This window comes from Myotis lucifugus, unplaced genomic scaffold, assembly GCF_000147115.1.
Source record: "Myotis lucifugus unplaced genomic scaffold, Myoluc2.0 scaffold_63, whole genome shotgun sequence".
Taxonomy (NCBI): domain Eukaryota; kingdom Metazoa; phylum Chordata; class Mammalia; order Chiroptera; family Vespertilionidae; genus Myotis; species Myotis lucifugus.
The window spans coordinates 3,472,803-3,492,787 of record NW_005871111.1 but is presented as its reverse complement, the minus strand read 5'-3'; the positions used below and the strand labels follow the sequence as shown (position 1 = coordinate 3,492,787).

At 42.1% G+C, this 19,985-nt stretch overlaps 1 protein-coding gene across 3 annotated transcripts in view; it reads right to left on the bottom strand.

Annotated features, from left to right (window-relative positions):
• CACHD1 (cache domain containing 1) overlaps positions 1-19,985 on the bottom strand; it is a 138,722-nt gene that overhangs the window by 28,848 nt on the left and 89,889 nt on the right. For all 3 annotated transcript variants that reach the window (XM_014456743.2, XM_023754671.1, XM_023754672.1), the window contains 7 exons: positions 15,829-15,969; positions 10,981-11,214; positions 7,756-7,905; positions 7,000-7,123; positions 6,071-6,188; positions 1,538-1,706; positions 249-391 (listed from right to left, as the gene is read on the bottom strand). In XM_014456743.2, the coding sequence (XP_014312229.1) occupies positions 249-391; positions 1,538-1,706; positions 6,071-6,188; positions 7,000-7,123; positions 7,756-7,905; positions 10,981-11,214; positions 15,829-15,969 (1,079 nt within the window). The remainder of the gene's footprint in view (positions 1-248; positions 392-1,537; positions 1,707-6,070; positions 6,189-6,999; positions 7,124-7,755; positions 7,906-10,980; positions 11,215-15,828; positions 15,970-19,985) is intronic.

Here is a 19,985-nt window from a genome sequence, read left to right as displayed (position 1 = left end):
CCTACCCCCAGGAAAACCCCTCGTGCATCTAAGGCCTGAAAGAGCTTGTTCATCTGGCTCCCGGGCTTCTTCATCCATCAGAAGGGGCATCACCGTCAACCTCCCCCGGCCACATGCTGTCTTTCTGGCTCTCCAGCCGAGAGGCACAGATCCAGGCCTGGGCTTCCCACGTCCAAGGTTCACAGTCAGCAGGTCCTCCAGGCCTGGGCACAGGGCACCCCGGGATGGGGCCCCACGCCAGCACTCACTTTGAGCCCCGGGTTGGCAATGAGGCGGGTGTTGTCACTGAGGTAGGCTGTGTAGTGCTCCACCATGCGCTTTGTCTCGGGCTGGCTGAGGTGCTCGTAGGGGGAGGAAAAGCTGCCAGCAGACAGCATGACGGTTGGACTCTCTGAAAGAGAGCAGACAAAGCAGGCCTGAGAATGCCGGGCCTTCCTCTCAGGCCCCCACAGAAGCACCCCTAAGGCCCTGCCACCCTGTCCGCCGTGGGGGCTTAGAGTCTCCCAGAGGAAAGCAAAGAACTCGACGTGGGGCTACAATCATGAGCGAACCAGAGGAGATACACATACAAATATATGCAAGTGCCTGATATGTGGTCTGGCCAATGTGCAAAATGCCTGAGAGATACACATGATATACGTATGAGGATCGAGGAGGCAGCACAGGACATGGAGCCAGACTGGGTTGAACCTGGGCTCCACCGTTTCCCGGCTGCGTGATGTTGGGCAAAAGTTGTACTATATGTGGTGTTTTTATCATCTGCAAAGGGCGGCGGGGGGTGGGGAGGTGGGGAGGTAAAATAACTGCACCAACCTTACAGAGTTATGGTGAGAATGATATCAGCTAATATACTATGTAAAGCAAACAAGTTAAATGTAAAGCACGCAGATCGGTGCTCAGCACACGGCTAGTGCTCACAGTGCTCACTATTATTGTTCACCCTGGTATTAGTATCGAGGAAGGAAAATGGAATATTGGAGTCAATGCAAAAATAAAATAAAGTAAGATCCTCACAGACGGGTACAGCCAAACTCAGCATAAACGAAAGCCTGTAGAAAGGTAGTAGTTACCTAGACGTATGTCATTGTTGATCCTATCTAAGAGGAAAAGCCCTGCTCTCTATTAAGACAGAAATGCTCAGTGAATTACATGATAAATCATGAACACTTCATTTTCGGCTTTGAAATTTTTCATTGTTCATTCTTATTTTTAAAAGCTTTAGAATCCTGTGTCCTATCTCATTTAAATCTATGGGTCACTTTCTATTCCTTTTGTTAGTTCTCAGTCATGGTGTCCTGTTTCCTTGTGGCCTAGTTATTTCTGACGGTGCTGGACGTTAGACAAATTAGTAAGAATAGCTGAGGCCTAACAGGACGGGAATACCTTCCTCCAGAGAGGAATGTTGTGTGATTCTGCCAGGTGCCCCTCCCGAAACTGGCACTGCAGGCCTGCACATTTTTAAAAAATTCAAACTGATATGTATGGCGAACTGTTATGAGTAAGACCACAGAGGAAGCTGAGCAGTGCAAGACTTTACCTAGAGTGGCCAGCTGTTTGAAGTGGAGGCAAGCACTGGGCTGGCCCAGGAGGTCCAGCCGGTGGTACAGCAGCTTGCTGCTGGGCACGGTGTTGAGGTTCTTCAGTTGTCTGACAGGTATTTCTGGTTGTATCACCACAATACAGAGAATAAAGGAAGTGTCTTGTACCTGAAAAAAATTGATAGAGAATTTCTAATACAGAAAATGAAGGTCCCTGCGAATTCTGCTCTTCTATCCCACATGGAAAAATATTTGATGAGGGAATGACAGACATGAAGATGGGGTGATAGACACTATTTCTGGCAAAAGATTACATTTTATGTTTCCTATTTTCCTTTCTTACAGAAAGAAATGAATGTATGGGACAGGAAATCACAGAGCTAATGAAGGGATTAGAATCTCAAACTCGAGTCCCTTTGACACAGCGACCCCAGCCCTCCTTTGCTTATTTAAGCAGGAACATGGCATGAGAACACGACCGTTATGGGGTTTGAGATGCATTAAAAAATACATAGTTGCTTTTGCAATGAGTATTTTTATAAAATATATTTTTATTGATTTCTGAGAGGAAGGGAGAAGGAGAAATAGAAACATCAATGATGAGAGAGAATCATCAATTGGCTGTCTCCTGCACACCCTACACTGGGGATCGAGCCCACAACCTGGGCATGTGTCCTGACCGGGGATCAAACTGTGACCTCCTGGTTCATAGGTCGACACTCAACCACTGAGACACGCCGGCTGGGCACAATGAGTGTTTTTAGAGCTGCCTATTTTAAAAGCAAATTATGACTCCACATACACAGCCCATACCAAATCTGATTTATTCATTATATTCTCCACTTTCTCTTTGCTTGGTTGGAGATGACCAGGATCTCCCACTCATGACAAGTACACATCCTGTGACTCCCTCACAAAGACGCCTGACCTGCCACTCCAGCCCAGGGGAAGCAATGTGCTGTAGCTTAGCCTAAACTATTACGCGCACACATCAGAGCACTTTCAAATGCACGTTGCTCCTAGAAATGAATGCTCGCCTAAAATTTGTTAGGAAATTGTCCACCAAAGTAGCAAAGGCAAGTCGAGCTATTAGTCCTTGCTCCTTAACTTAAAAACAGCAGAGAGCCAAACTACTTAAGTCTATTACATCAGGAGATGGATGGAATCTATTTAAAAGGTAGCTTGCAAATAAGTGAAAAGAGTGATAACCAGCTAAGTCAGAAATAACACAGCTCAAAGGGTTTACTTAATGACCACGGAGAAAATGCTAACGAGGCAGGTTAAGTGTAATTTAGGGTTTGTGAGGATGGTGGCAGACTCTTTTTAAACACGGGAGAAATCTGCCTGTCCCTGGTATTGCTTTCAAGTACCCCTGCCAAGGATGTTCAATTAGATTCGCAAACTGAATCCTTTTCCTCCACCCACAAAATTAGAAAATGACAGGGTGTTCTGAAGGGGCATCTACGCCTTCCCCTTTCCCTTTTCACTGAGTCATCCTTCGAGTTTGTTTCCTGGGTTGCGTGTTCCAAGGAACCAAAAGATAAATACTTTGCTGACGGGCCAGAATATCATTTTATAATTGTGTCTATTCTGGAAGAGAAAAATAAGAAGTTACCCAAGTCTTGGACCTATTGGGATTATCACTTCATAAGGTATATACATGTCGAATCACCAGGTTGTTACACCTAAAACCAATATAATGTTGTATATCAACTGTAATTAAACAATTAGAAAAAAATTAAAGACAAAGTTACCCCAGAATGCTTTATAACTATTTATGTTTATAAATAGTTCTTAACTAGAAAGGAAAACAGATTTCAACACAGGCCTTTCTATTGTGTTCTCATCAGGACTATGATGCACCCAGAGAGGCTCCCCATGACTGGGAGTGGTTTTCTCACTGAGTGTCCATGGGATTCATGTTTTGAAGGGAAGCAAGGCTGTGCAGTACAGGAACACTGTGATACCGTCTTATAGTCCGTACTTCCTTCCATCCCTCGCAGCATGCAGCCTCCTCAAATGCTTGAAGATGGACTTGGGTTCCACAGTGACAGAGTCGTAATCTCTTAACACTCCTAACATAATCCCTCGTGTTCCATTTAAATTAGTTCCGTGAAATAATCCATCCATATCTGTCCGCTACATGTATGGATGCTAAGCAATGTAACCAATTATTCTCAGCATGAGCTAAGTCTATTTGGATTATATTTAGCAGAGGAATTCATTTTATTCCCGAGGACACGATGAACACCTTCTCCCTAAAGTAACTCAAATGTAACTAAAAAAAATATTTACTCTTCCTGCTGGGTAACCAGGCCAGTCTTTTAAACTCTCATTATTTATTATTACCTCTTTCATTTTTCACTTAATAGTTATGTTATTGACAATTTCAGAACTCTGAGAACTATCTGAAGTGATTTCATGATTACACCTATTTGGCGGAGCAGAATGGCCAGAATTTACCAGTATCACTGAAAAAATAACAACATCTATCTTAAGAGGATAATACTTTTTTCAAAAAATGTTAACACTGGGTTTATTTACTCTACGAAGAAGGTTTTAAAGAATGCCTACGTTTCCTTCTTTCTCTTTCAATGCCAACACATATAAAGGTAGATATTTTCCCAGGATATAACTGAGTTGCTTTCAATCAGGTTGCACTGCAGGTAACCAATCTCCAATTTCAAATATAAAAGTATTTTTCAGTGAAGTATTCTGGTGTCTGGCTCACCTTTTCTGATGTGAAAATTAAACAATTCATCCTTATTTAAAAACTCTATTAATATAAAAAATAAGGGCAGATGGTCCAATCATTCTCAAAAAAAATTCCTGAAGATGAACTGACTCAGAATTTCAGAAAGATTTTGACCTTTGTCAAATCTGTACTATCCTATATAATAAAAGCCTAATATGCTAAGTGTCTGGTCGTCCGTTCAACCAATCAAAGCATATATGCTAATTATATGCTAAGGCTGCTCAACTGCTCGCTATGACATGCACTGACCATTAGGAGGCAGACAGTAAACCTTGTCGCTATGACGTGCACTGACCACCAGGGGGCAGACGCTTGACTGGTAGGTTAGCTTGCTGCTGGAGATGCCCTGGAACCCTCCCGCGGTCCCTCCCCAGCTGGCCAACTTCCCGAGTCCCTCCCTGGCCCTGATCATGCACTGGTGGGGTCCCTCGGCCTGGCCTGTGCCCTCTCGCAATCCGGGACCCCTCAGGGGATGTCGGAGAGCCAGTTTCGGCCCGATCCCGCAGGCCAGGCCGAGGGACCCAACTGGTGCACGAATTCATGCACCAGGCCTCTAGTCAAACAATAAAATACCAGTAGGATTAGGCTTATAAATGTACGTTTCTCAAAAAGTTTTATTCAGTATTTTGTTGCCTTTTGTTTCCAATGTAGAAATCACTGCTGCCATTATGATGCTTTAAGAACCAAATGAGAAGGTTAGAGGAGAGTCATGTCTAAACCACAGTGGCTACTCCTAATCCTTGTGATTCCTAAGCCAGACACAGACCTGTCTGAAGCTGTTTAATTGTCTGCATCCACCACTAGGCTGGACGCTCTATGAAGGCAGAGAGAGCATCATTCTTTTTCATTCTTCTTAGCTCATAATAAACGTTCAGTAAGAAGTTCTTAAAGGGATGAATAAATAGCCATTTGGAATCAAAAGGTTAAACACCAGATTTGGCCAACCAAAGGAATCCAGGATGACTGCATTTGAGGTTTAGTAATTGAAATTTGATGAAAAAAATACAAGTCCACTCTTCCTTTGGTCAATTACAATATCAAGGCCCCATAACAGCATGTTATGGTATGCTTCCAAGAGGGAGTTAAGGACAGGAACATAAATCATACGGACAGTGTGTTTTAGATTCAATTTCTTTGTGGCGCCCTGACTGAGGCTGGTAAAAAAAAAAGCTGAAATGGGTACCACACGTTATGGCTAATGTGTCAACGCACTTGTGATGAATGTGAATTATCCAAATTCTAATATGAAAGTTCCTTTCCCTTGGAATATGTTAGCAGAGGGCATTTATGATTTCATATCTCTTTTTTAAATTCCCAACTTCCACAATTTGAATTTAAAATGATAAAAATTCACTGGATATAACCTAAATGTGCATACATAAGGGACTGTTAAAAAAAAACTGTGTTCATTTATATAAATTACATAGCCATTAAACGTGCATGCACACTAACATAGACATGTACACTGATCTATATGCCTGTGTGTGCATAAAAATTTTCTGGAAATTGACCAAAGTGATTCTTTACGGGGAATGGGAGGTCAAAGCCAGGAGGGAGGGAAGGGCACAGTTTACTGTCTACTGCATATTCAGTTCGATTCATTTATCATGAATAATAACTGGTTTCATAAATAAAAAAGGGAAAAAATTATAAAACATCTGGAGTATCTCTTCTTTTTCCAACCACTTTAAAACTGATTGGTAACATGATCCGACCCAAGGTCCCTGGAATTCCTGTACCCATGGCTGCTCAGGCAACGGCGCGTCCTCTCACTCACCATCTTCCAGGCGTAGCTAACGTTGTACGCCTGCTTCCCGGTCTCTCTCAGCTTGTTTATGTGCCAGGACAGGGATGAGTTCACAGGCACTGCGATAATCTGACTGCCCAGAGGGAGGCTGCGTTGGCAAACAGAATGAAATATTTCAGGCCAATGATAAAATGAAGCACTTAATTAAAGGCTGGGAAGAAGCTGTGAGTCAATGGCCACCTCCTGAGTTTGAAAAGCAATGAAGCTCATCACTTTTGAAAGAGATAATGTGAGATTTTCAATTTTGTAAAACTATGCTGTCGGCTCTGCACTAAAAACATTCCTGACTCTCTACCCCTGCACCCCCGCCCCCCAATTCTAATTCTTTCCAGAAATGATGTTGTCTCAGATCACTCAGTTATTACTTTACAACCAATGAGCACAAAGACCCGTTTCTCTATAGGTTACCATCTGCCAAAATAATGGATCATGGTTGGAAAAAATCCAACCTGTTCTTTATTTCAAGAGAAAATGTTGTGTATGATGGTGCTGTCAACTTGGAATGGACACTAGGTTGCCAAGATATTTTCTGGCATGTGGGAGAGCTGGGCCTCAACTTCACCTTTCATTTTGCCAGCATTTTTCAACTTGGTACAATGGGAGTATTCTTTTTAAATGAGATAACATATATCTGATTTTACAATTAAAGGCAATGTAAACACAGAATTTGATTTACAAGACATTTCTCCTAAATAACAGTTCTAAGAGACCTTACCTATTATTCAAAGTAAACATATTTTTGGCTATTATTCTTAGGAAAAAAATTACTGAGTATACTTTTGATAACATTAAAATAATTTATATACTTGTTTCATATCCTGTAATAAACACTCATATTTGACCTCAAAGGATACTATTCTCAGAGAAAATCAGTACGACAGCCCTCACCTTTTCCTTACCTTAGAATATTTTGCCGAACCAAGTCAAATTTTGGGATATTTTCATAATGAATGATGTCAGTGTGAAGAGGGGGTTCTGATAGTAAATATGGCCTGGTAAGAGATGGGTGCATAAGTGTATATCCTGAAATAAGAAAACAAAGACACAGGCTATGGAAAACATGTTGTAGGAAGTAGTGAATCTAATAAAGTGCCTATCGTAGGTTTGAAATATGGAATAGTCTGGGACGGCTGCCCAACACTCAATTTCTCAGTATGTAACTCACCAGTCCAATAAAAACTGAACTTGTTTTATGTGTTCTTGTATAAAACTCCTGAAGTGTAGAAAGATGTCTTAAATTATCGGACATCTGTTTAATCAAGACTATTTTGGAGGTACTGGTCATTTGGTTTTCATTTTATGAAATGTCCTGATCTATCATATAAACCTTAGTGCTAGTAAACCCAAAGATAACAATATAGACCAAAAAAGTCCAAAGGATCACATTCTGTGTGTCATTCAATCCTCAAGTCTAATTTCCCGACGTTACAAATAACTGTTACCTACCCCTCCACACAACAGAGGAACATGTGCACACTGTTTGGATTCATTCTGCCACCTTTACGGTGTTCTACTATAAGTAGTAGTCCTAGTTACACTGTGTTTGTAGAAATACTATCATTTCTTTCTTGGTTAGGATCAGAATAGCTATGGAATTTTTTTTTCCAGGTTGCTAAAGAAATCACTCTTTCCCCTGATTAATTTTAGCAGATTACCTTTGTCATCTATGAGAAAAGTATAGGAAGCCAAAGAGTCTTGGTAATACGTCACATCTTCAAGGATGTAAGCCAGGTTCACGTCCACACCTACAATTCCCAGAAGTAGGTTTCCAAAATAACAGGGTTTACTCACTGTCATTATCAAACCTATGGGTTAAAAAAAAAAATCCAAAGAATAGCAGACAAGGACAAAGGCGGGACTTGTGCTCTGGTGAATCATAAAGGCTCCTAGCAGCCATCCAAATTCTGCTGGGAAGGAAAGCTTCCTGTGTGACCCGGGAACCAGCCACTGCCTTTCCAGACAGTGTCAGGGAGGGAGAGTAGAAGGGAAATCGAGTCTGTTGGGGGTTCAGATATCTCAGTTACACTGAGGCAATGTGTACATTTTCCACTATTTTTCACCTTGAAGGACATGACATTCCAGACCAGTGCAAATCATCAGCGGCACTTAATACATCATTCTACTTCCTGGAGTAAGGAAAATTCAGCTGAACTTGAAAGACCACTGTGGACAGGGGATCCAAAAATCTGGGTACTACCCAATTGTGCCCCTTGTGTATCATACATCTCTCATTGGACATAACTTCCCTGCAGCTTGATTTTCACATCTGTTTGAAGGACACAGTAATAAGTGCTGTACTGATTTCTAGGGGTTGTTTGATGAAAAGATATTATGGATAAAGGAAAGCCTGTAAGGTACTATGTTTCACTAAGGCATCCTACCCAAAAACAGACTAATGGAGAGAAAAAAACTTAGAAAGGCACAGAATCTTGTTATCTGACCACTTAGAACTCTGACTAGCTAAAGGAGACACTTAAAGCAGCGGTTCTCAACCTGTGGGTCGCAACCCCTTTGGCGGTCGAACGACCCTTTCACAGAGATCGCCTAAGACCATCCTGCATATCAGATATTTACATTACGATGCATAACAGTAGCAACATCACAGTTATGAAGTAGCAACGAAAATAATTTTATGGTTGGGTCACAACATGAGCAACTGTATTTAAAGGGCCAGAAGGTTGAGAACCACTGACTTAAAGGAACATATTTCTTGTCACTTGGGCCAGGAATGTGCAAATTTTTCTGTAAAGAACCAGATAGTAAATATTTTAGGCACTGTGGGCTATGTAGTCTCTGTTACATACACTTTCTTTTTCTTAAATCTGAGCTTTAAAAATATAGAAACCATTTTTGGCTCACAGGCCATACACAAACAATGGAATGCTTACAGAAAGAGAAAAGTGAAAGGGGAGAGAGAGACAGCAGTGAGCCAGTGACTGGCCCTGGGCAGAAGGGAAGTTGTGCTTTCCTCCTAGCTTTACTGCTGTGGTGGGTAAGTTGTGCCACCTCTCTGAATGAGACTCTTCATGTGTCAGATGAAGAGGTGAGACAAAATGATCTCTAGGACCCCAAACAACTCTACAATCCTAAGGCTCTAATTCAAACCCCAATCAAAATGAGGGATAGCTTCTCTCTACCATCCTCTTGTATTGCCCTGTGCTCGATGGCACTTCATACCTTAGCAGCATATATCAGAAAGCCATCCTTCTACGAACACGTGGGAAAGAGCTTTGGATCTTCTTCAAGATTTCTACAAAGAATGGGCTTCCACCCAGAGAACTGTGCATGGTGCCCACCCCAAGTGTTACCGAGCTGCTGTGATTGTCAAGGCCAAGTATATGCATCACACGGTAGGGGGAAGTGGATACAACACTGCAAAACTTCCTGAAAGTTATGCCCAGCTATAAGGTAAATAACCATTGAGGATGCAGTGTACAGCATGGTGACTAGAGTTAAGGATACTGTATTGTATATTTGAAAGTTGCTGAGAGAGATCTTAAGAGTTTTCACTACAAGAAAAAATGTGCAACTATGTGAGATGATGGATATTAATTGATTTATCTTTATTTTATAGACTTAAACACTTACTGAGGATGGGATGTGTGCCTTACCCACTACTGCCTGAAATAACGCTTGGCTGGCACTCAGTAATGTTGGTTAAATGAACAAAGGGCCACTTGCCTGTAAGGCTTGACATTTCCCCAGAAGAGAAAGTAACCTTATCTAAAGGTGGGCATTTTTAATCTATACACTTCTATGGGCCCTGCCAGAAATAGGAAGGATAAAAAAAATTTGGGTGTAGCAGCAGCTACCACATTTCTTCCTTATATAAAAAACATGTTTACCTAATTCTAGAAAACACACTCTGTATAGGCTTATTACTTTTTATACACGAGTTTCCTCTGAATATCTGTATTCATGAGAGTCCCTGGTTAATGGAACATGAAAATAAAATCTCATATGGTGATGGTATCTGGCTCTTCTATCTTCTTGACAAGGAAGAATAGGGAAAAGGGGAAAAAATAGGCAAGAATATGAAAAGGAAAAGAAAAAGGTTGTGCTTCTCCTGAGCAGAGGCCGTTGGCCAGGCATTATTCTAGATGCTTTACAAATATTAGTGCAATTAATCTTCACAACTGCCTTGAGGGAAATATTATTTTTCCCATTTTATAGACCAAGAAATTTAATCATGACAGTTAAACACTTCACCCAACTTGTGATATTGGGGTGATGATGATAATAATAGTAATAGTGACAAAAGTAAAATAACAAATTATGGGCAATTGTGACATTAGAATGATAATGACAATAGCGATAACAACAAAGGTAAAATAAATAAATAAAACAAGAACAGTAATTATTATTGAGAGGAATGCCAGGCACTAATAAATCTCATAATTACAATGACTTCAAAAATTTAGACTCAAAGATAGAGAGCTGTCTGGCAGCTGTTGGGGTGTGGGGAGGTGAAGGAGGGTATGATAAATGGAGACTTGACTTGGGGTGATGAACACACAATACAGTGTACAGATGATGTGTTGTGGAATTGTGCACCTGAAACCTGCATAATTTTGTAACCAGTGTCACCCTAATAAATTCAATAAAAAGGGAAAAAAAGAGATTACATTTTGAACCAATGACCAAATGGGAATTTACAAGGTTAAATAAGTTAGCAAGGACAACACCTCAGCTGTGGAGTGGATTTGCAATCCTCTCTAATGCTAAGCCTGGATTTGTTGCCTACTCCATGTTGCTCTGCCGTTGAGGCTGAATCCTAAGCACTCTGAGCTTTCTGTACCCCCAGCTCTGCAAAGTTGCTCTTTAGTTCCAAGTCTACCTCTTTTCCCTATCTTTTAGCAGGAAGTCTCCTCCAAACTCACCATCTCCCATCTCATCGGAGAAGGGGAGGCTAAAGACAGCTTCATCGATCATCCTGTTGGGAAGGTTGGTATAGAACCTGCCGACTGTGGTCTCCAGGTTACTCAGCTGGTTCAGCACCATCATGCTGCCCTTAATCACGGGCAAGGCTGTCCGGTCCGGCACGCCATACTTTCCTGAGTTCTGTTCAGCCAGATCTCTCAGAAAAGCCAGCTCTTTCAAACCAGTCACCCCATCTGAAATGGAAAGCCAAGGGAAGACAATGTAACACAACATGGTATAAATTCCTACAATAACTCTGCCATTTAGATCTAATAAAGGCTTGGCCGAGGTCTTGCAATACTTCTGCCAAATGAAGACCCCTCTGCCAAAGAGGTCTTTGCAGAGACAATCTGGACTCACAACAGAGATACCAGTTCTTGTTGAGGATCAGAGCCTGATGCATAGCCTTTCCTCAAATAGTCAAGAGGGCAAAGGGGTTCTTCAAAAGGCAACAATGTAAAACACACGAGTAAATAAAGAAGCTCCACCTAGCAAGGATGTGTTCTCCCCTAAAAATTTAATTATATTCAACTTATTTTTCTGCATTTAATATTTGAAAGCGAAAGTCATGACTAAGAAGTCTGCATTTAATTTAAATTAGATGAAATTGTAAGAGTTTTAAAGGATAGAGGTTTACCATTTCATTTCTTAACCTCCTCGCCTATTAAACACTTGCCAAAGTCTCATGCAACTAAATGAAAGAATTATGGATTGCATTTAGGATGCCTCCAACCCTTGTGCCTTTAAGCTCATTTTAATTACAAATGTTTTCATGCTTGATATTGTTAGGATAACACTGGATTTGATTTATTTAATGTATATATTTTTTTATGTTTAGATGGTTTTAAACGTTGTAAAAGATTTAGGCATACCGGGATGTATTGTTCTACAACATCTGTAACCCATAGCACAAAAATAAATTTAATAAAACTTTTAAAAATTCTGGTTTGCTATTGTTGGAACACAGTCAAGAGGATTAGTAACTGATCCCATATGGGTACCACTGTAAACAAATTCAAATGATTTCAATCACTACTGAGATTCTACCAATGAGTTTTAAAAAGGCTTTGCCTCATGTTCTTCAGTCATTAAAAAAAAAAGTGACATTATCATTTTTAAATAAGGAATGTACATAGTTCTAACCTTGGAAGTCTATTTCTAGAGTCATAGCAGGATCTAATGGATATTATTTCTTTCTTAACATATTGTGTTTTAATAACTTGGCTTTTGCTTCACTCATGCAATGCTTAAGGAAAGTCAGAACCAGATTATTATTTCCTTTGCTTGACACAAAGTTGAGATGGAGGGGTGGGAGTGGGTAAGTGGTACATTCCAAGTAAAAGATAACACAAAAGATACACTGATCCCTACTCTCTGACCTTATACCCTTGAGAAGCTCAGAAGCTCCCAGAGGTGAATGATAAAAGCACACAACGTAAGGCAATAAATACATTTCCTTTATTTGTCATCTACTGCTTGGTTCTTTCAAAATGTAAAAGAAAAGCAATAAACAGGAACATCTACTAGCTAAAGAAGAACAGTGTGGGATGCAAGGCTACCAAAGATTGGAAATTTTATATCACTCTATCATGAAATGTTGTTATGTAGGCCTGGCAGTAGGGGAGCAGACTGGTTAAGTATGTTGTATAGTTCTATCATCAACACAGTCATACTGGAAACTACATTTCCCAGAATTCCCTTTCCGTTTATGCTTCCAGGTTAAAGGTGACCAAAAGTGCAGTGTTGTGAAATTTAAGAGAAGTGAGAGAGGGTGAGAGACAGACACAGAGGGACCGAATGTCCTGGTTTGTCCAGCTCACTCTGATCTGATTCAGTTTCCTTTCCCAGCTGTTGGCTTGCTCACCCAGGGCAAGCCCAGATGCTTCACTTAGAATTCCCAGGGGTACGGCCACGAAGGGCCAACGACCTCCCACAGACTTCTGCACTAGCTTCTAGATATCCCTAAAAGCTCCAACTTGTCCACCCATACCAGAGCTGGCTACCAAATATTGTCAACTCTTCTTTATTTTTCTAGTTTCCCCATAATTTTGTACACTGTAATCCTGAGGATAAAACTGTTATACCCAAATTCTCAGGGTGGTTCTGCTTCCTTACTTGAAGCCTGGCTGGTCGAGTAAGGGGATGTGGCAGTGCCACTGAACAGTGCTCAGAGACGGACAGCGTTCGGGGAAATTGGCAGTGAGCACCTGTGTGTGGCTGGATTAAAGGGTGAAAGAGAAGAGATGGGGATGGTGGGAGGGAAGTCACCAGAGGTTTTAAAAAAGGAAACTCTCAGGGCACAGCCGGTGCATAAGAGTCTCTGGTGGGAAGACTTAGGACCAGTGAAGAGATGGGTGATAGCAACGAAGCTTCTTTTCTCAGTGTCTGCCTGAGCAGACCTCCACATCCAATGGAAAAGAGGAAGTGATCCCTTCATTTTACGTTTCCTCACTGCTGCACTGTTGCACTGAATTTATCTGCCGGGTCGGTCTGTCTTTCTCACTAGGTTATAAGCTTCCTGAGGACAGGGACTTTGTGTGACACAGCTCTAAAACCTCAGGGCACGGTTACATTGTAGGCTCAACACATTTTCCTTCCTCTCCTGTCCCCTTTCTTTCTGTTCCTTTCCGTCCCCTCCCTCCGTTCCTTTTCTCTATCCTTGCCTTTCTCTTAAGTGTGAAAGAAGCTAAACCATATGAAGAAAGAGTGATGGGCACCCAGAGGTAACACCGAAAGATATGTGCCATAGGAAAAACCGGCCATCCCTGCCCGTCTCAGCTGTGCTCGGCATACAAAGAAAACGAAAACCCTGTTCACGTCTGAGAAGCTCACAGTGTTGTGAAAAGTGAAAGGAGAAGGAGACAATAATACGGAGGTGAGCACATCACCGCAGTGTTAACAGGCAACATGCACAACACACCGGGGAACAGAATACGGACAGAGAGCTGGCCGAACCTGCCTCCGAGCTGTACTGAGACAGGGAATCGCACCATCTTTCATTCTCCTTCAGGTGGCTTTGAGGTCCGGTGATTTACCAGGTACTGTGTCAGGAACTTTAAACGCTTCCTGTCTTGTTTACTTATTATCCTGGCAAACCCTCTATACATTTTATTATTTTCATTTTACAGATAAAACTGAGGCCTAAAGAGAAAACATTACTTAGAGCAGCGGTTCTCAACCTGTGGGTTGCGACCCCTTTGGGGGTCAAACGACCCTTTCACAGGGGTCACCTAAGACCATCGGAAAACACATATATAATTACATATTGTTTTTGTGATTAATCACTATGCTTTAATTATGTTCAATTTGTAACAATGAAATTGGGGGTCACCACAACATGAGGAACTGTATTAAAGGGTCGCGGCATTAGGAAGGTTGAGAACCACTGACTTAGAGTAAGCCACGCAGCTAATACATGGAGACTGGAACTCAGAACCTCCAGACCACACACTGTGTGCTCGTCCATGTGTGTGGAATCCACAAAATACCTGGGAAAGAATCCTGCTGGTCAAAGCTCAAATTCCGGGACCTCACCTAAGAGGGTCCGGACGAAAACCTGAGGGAGTCTGCATTTTACAAAAACAACTTAAAGTAATCCTTAGCACATTAAAATATGAGAACCGCTGCCCCTAATGCCATGTGGTTCTACATGGAACGCTGGAAGGGGCCAGGAGACATTCGAGACCGTAGGTGGGCAGGGGTGCTGGATCAAGACACGGTCTTTAAAAACAAGAGCCTAAGGCAGTGATGGCGAACCTTTTGAGCTCGGCGTGTCAGCATTTTGAAAAACCCTAACTTAACTCTGGTGCCGTGTCACATATAGAAATTTTTTGATATTTGCGACCATAGTAAAAGACTTATATTTTTGATATTTATTTTATATATTTAAATGCCATTTAACAAAGAAAAATCAACCAAAAAAATGAGTTCGCGTGTCACCTCTGACACGCGTGTCATAGGTTCTCCATCACTGTCCTAGGGCCACCCTGAACAGGGACCAAGGGGCCTGAAGAAGATGCTTGGGGAAGAGAGTGATGACTGACAGGTGGGGAGACAGGACACAGCAGAGAGGCTAGAAGATTGAGTGCAGTCAGACTGGGGGACGAGGGAGAGCAGAAGGAAAGAACAGCGAGCTTTTCCTCAGAGGGGCCAACTGACTAAACACTTTCACATAATGTCTGGCTTAACAGCAAAAATGAAAAAAAAAAAATCAACCTGAATGAGCACCTTGCAAATGCCAGGCAGTGTCCTGTGTCTACTCTGCATTAGGCCTAACGAATCTGCACCACAAGCCTGTCACGGAGATGCTTATGTCTATTACACAGCGAGGAAAGCTGAGGAGGAGGAGGTAGCAAAGCGGCTTCAGGGGCGATGCTGCAGGGAAGTGTGACAGTCACAGTCCTGCACACCAATCCAGGTCAGTACCTTGACGTCCTGCAGCTTAAATTAATGAAAGAACAAAAAACAAAAAACACTCAGTAACCTCGATGCTGTATCAAAATCCCAGACTATGAGGGAGAACTGAAAAAAAGGGAGTCACACAGAACGCTCTGGGAGACCACATAACTGGAGAAGGTTTAGAAACGAGCTGCTGTCTGGAGAGAGAGAGGAGAAAGCACCTTCTCACACACGCCCTGAATCCCAACATCAGCTGCAGAGAGACGGCTGGGAAGGGAGCTGCTCAGTGGCCTCTCTGCTTATGGCCTCCATCGAAGCACACCGTTGTGGTTCTTTTTTATTTTTCTTGAAAGCAGCATACACTCAGAGAGAACTTTCATCTGAAAGAAAAATCGTGAAACACTACCTACCGTTCATGAGGGCATAGGTGAGAATCATCACGGAGTTGTTTAGAAAGCTATTTTCTTCATTGATGATACGGAGCGTCGCCTTTTTATCTTCTTCCTTTGATGTGAGGCCAGCCGACAGGTAAATGATGACCATGTCTGTATCTAAACAAAAACATACAAACTGTTACACTGGGTTCTGGCTCCAGGCAGCAGTGCAGTTTCTTTGTCGGTTCCCCTCGGACTGTCCCGCCCCCGGGACCTGCCTGGCCCACCGTTCCTACTCCTTCCCATTTGATGCTGGGCCTTTCATCTCCCTGCCTCTGCTTCGCGTCCATCCTGCACTTTGTGGGCAACGAGGCCTCATTTATCCGCTGTCAGGTAAAGAGAGGCTCCTAATATATTTCCAGATAAAAGAAGATCTCCTTAGAGCACCCATGGTTGAAAAAATGGAGCCATCCCAAATGGAAAGCTCTTCAGCCTTCTGAAAATGAAGATTCAGAACCCAATGTAATCTTTTCCTCCGTGACTCAGCAGGATATATCTTTTTTTTTTGGGGGGGGGGGAGGGGGCTAGGCTTTAAAAATGGTGGTTCTTTCAAGGCCCTTGAGACATATACAGTTCTTTTCCCTACACTAAGTAGCTGCAGAACATGTTTGTTTTGAAAACTCATCAGGAGCCTGGTTTGATTCCCAGTCAGGGTACATGCCTAGGTTTTGGGCTCAGTCCCCAGTAGGGGGCATGCAAGAGGCAGCCGATCAATGATTCTCTCTCTTCATGATATTTCTATCTCTCTGAAATCAATAAAAATATATTTAAAAATACCTATCTCGTTTTCCTTCTCCTTTCCTCTCTGAAATCAATAGTATATATAAACAACAATCAAAACATGTGTCAGGAGCCAGGCTGCCTGTGTTCAACTCACAGCTCTGCTACTTCCAAGCTGTGTCTGGGTGATGTAGGCAGATTTCTTAACCTCTGACAGCTACATTTCCTTGTTATGGGGAGTGGCTACAGTGTTTTGGCCAGGTTCAAGCCTCGGACTAATGAAAGGACAGGGTCCTCTCATTGCCACGTGCAAGTCCCAGCTGGAGGGCAGGGCCCTCCCAGCACAATTATAGCCAACAGCTATGGTTGTAAGCTTGAACCTATGGTCCAAACACGTGGCCCCACGTGCCTTGTGCTAGAGTTCAGGTGCATGTAGTTGAGTAGGGTTGGAACTCACGAGAATGCTGTAAACAACGTGATCACGCCCCTACTTTGCCTCGTGGCATCTGCTATAAAATAAAGACACGGCTTGTGGGCGCCGCTGTCTCCTCATCAGGGAGCAGCGTCCCACTGAGACCCAGCTTTCATTCTCATGTCTGTCTTTTCTCAATCCTTTCACCCCGCCCCTCTCAGGATCACCTTTGTCCGTAACACCTTGTCCATAAAATGGGGCTGACACTGCTTACTTTATAGGGTTGCTGAGAGGACTAATAAGTTAATTTGCATAAAAAGTGAGAGCAAAAGAGTGATGGCCAATAGAGGGCAAAAGACAAGAGAAACACAAAAACCCAAAACGAAACAAAGCAAAAAACAGGTGTAAAGCAGCACCTGTGACTCTAATGAAAACTACTCTCCATCGAGGGCTAACGGGTAGAGCAACTGAGAAGCCATGGCAGGTCCGTGGGAAGAACTTTTTTCAAGTGGATTTACTCAGAAAGAGTAACCGCAGATTCCCTGCACTAGGGTCATGGTGATGGGAGCGGAGGCTGAGCTGTGGCTTTCATGGAGCAGGGGAAGGAAGAGAACAGGGTTTTTACCTTTCCTTTCTAATCTGAGATTCTTTGATTTGATTATATATTGTAAGACATCCTATATATGAGTTTATCATTTTATTAAGAAATACATGTTTATACAATATGTTATATGCTTATTTCTTCAGGTCCTTATTGTCATTTAAATGAGGTTGCTTCATAGTTACTGTGGCAGGCGATCTCTGCGTGGGTTCCCAATGATCCCACCTCCTGATATTAAGATTCTTGAGTAGCAGTGTCCCTTTGACTGTGGGCTGGAGTTAATGGACTTACAGCAGAGGTGGTGAGATGTCAATAGACAGATTAAGTTAAAGAAGGTGGTGGCTTCTACCTTGGGTGCTCTCTCAACTCTCAGGGAGGCCAGGTAGCATGTTGAATGAGTCCAATGGAGAGGAATGGGATTGAGGCCCTGAGAATAGAACCCCACCAACACCCATTTGAGTGAACACGGAAGCGAATCCTTCCCAAGTTGAACGCTGAGAGGACAGCAACCCTGGCCGATAGTTTGCAACCTCATGAGACACCTTTAGCTACAGGTACCTGGCTACACTGTGTCCACATTCTGGACCTATACACACTGAGATAATAAATGCTTATTATTTTAAATCACTGACTGTTGGGGTAATTTGTCAACTAGCGACAGATAATGAATACAGTTACTCTTTTTTAAAAAATATATTTTTATTGATTTTTTTACAGAGAGGAAGGGAGAGGAATAGAGACTTAGAAACATCGATGAGAGAGAAACATTGATCAGCTGCTTCCTGCACGGCCCTTACTGGGGATGTGCCTGCAATCAAGGTACATGCCCTTGACCGGAATCAAACCCGGGACCCTTCAGTTTGCAGGCCGACGCTCTATCCACTGAGCCAAACCAGTCAGGGCTACACTTACTCTTTTAAACAAGTATCCTCACAGTGTTGAGGATACAATGCTTGAAGTTCCTTCAGCTTGTAAGTTTCCAGTTTAGACTTTGAAAATATCCTTTATTGTGCAGCATGGAATAGATAATTTTATGTTGCATCAATGTTGTGTAGACAAATGAACTGATTTCATAAAATCTGACCCAAAGAAGTAAATCCATTCAAAGCTGCTATCTCTTACTTACAACTTAGTATATAAGCAAGTCTGGGTTTTTACCTTTTCAGATACTATATGTGTATGCTTCTCTCCCTCAGTCCAATCAATACATTTGACTTCCCCATTACATGAGTAACTCTTATTGTTAGTTTCTCCTTTTTTAGTTTTCTAAAAACCTTTATTGTTGAAAGTATTACATATACATGTCCTCCCCGCACCCCACGTTGACCCTTCTAGCCCACCCCCAGACCAGCAGAAGTGAATGAGGGAGTCATCCATCTACTGAATGTACACAGCCTTTTTCTTTTATTTGGGGTGACAGTTGTTCCTTTTAATGACATTTTTCCTGCCCGAAACTCCACAGGAGCCTGGCACTAGGCTTGGAAACAGAGTGCCTGAAGTTGCCATCCTGGCCAATGCAGAGACTCAGCTGAGGGATCTACTGTGTGTGATCGCTCTTCCTCTGTAATTGATTTCTAATTGTATTCCACAGTGATCTGAGATGCTTGATATGATTTCAATCTTCTTGAACTCGTAGAGACTTGCTTTGTGTCCTAACATGTGGTCTATCTTTGAGAATGACCCATGTGCACTTGAGAAGAATGTATATTCTGCAGCTTTGGGGTGAAATGTTCTATAAATGTCAATTAAATCCATCTGATCCAGTGTGTTCTGTAGAGTCACTGTTTCCTTGTTAATTTTTTGTCTGGAAGATCTATCCAGTGAAGTCAGAGGGGTGTCAAAGTCCCCAATTATAAATATATTGCTGTCTATCTCTGCTTTAAAATCCTCTAGAAGTTTTTTAATATATTTAGGTGCTCCTATATTGGGTGCATATATGTTTACCAGGGTTATATCCTCTTGTTGGATCGATCCCTTTAGTATTATGTAGCGACTTTTCTTGTCTCTTGTAATGGCCTTCATTTTGAAGTCTATTTTGTCAGATATAAGTATTGCTACGCCAGGTTTTTTTTTTTTCATTTCCATTCGCATGGTAAATTTTTTCCCATCCCTTCACACTCATCTTGTGTGAATCTTTTGTTCTGAGGTGGGTCTCTTGTAGACAGCTTATAGTTGGGTCATATTTTTGTATCCATTCAGCTAATCTATGTCTTTTGATTGGAGCATTTAAGCCATTTACGTTTAAGGTTATTATGGACAGGTACATTGCCATTGTAATTCTTTGAAACAGATGACTCTGAATAGAGAGAGGCTCCAGCACAGGACTGAAACAGATGACTGAGTGAAGAGTACCTCCAGCACAGGCCTGAGACTCCAAGTAGAGAGTGGCTCCAGCAAACA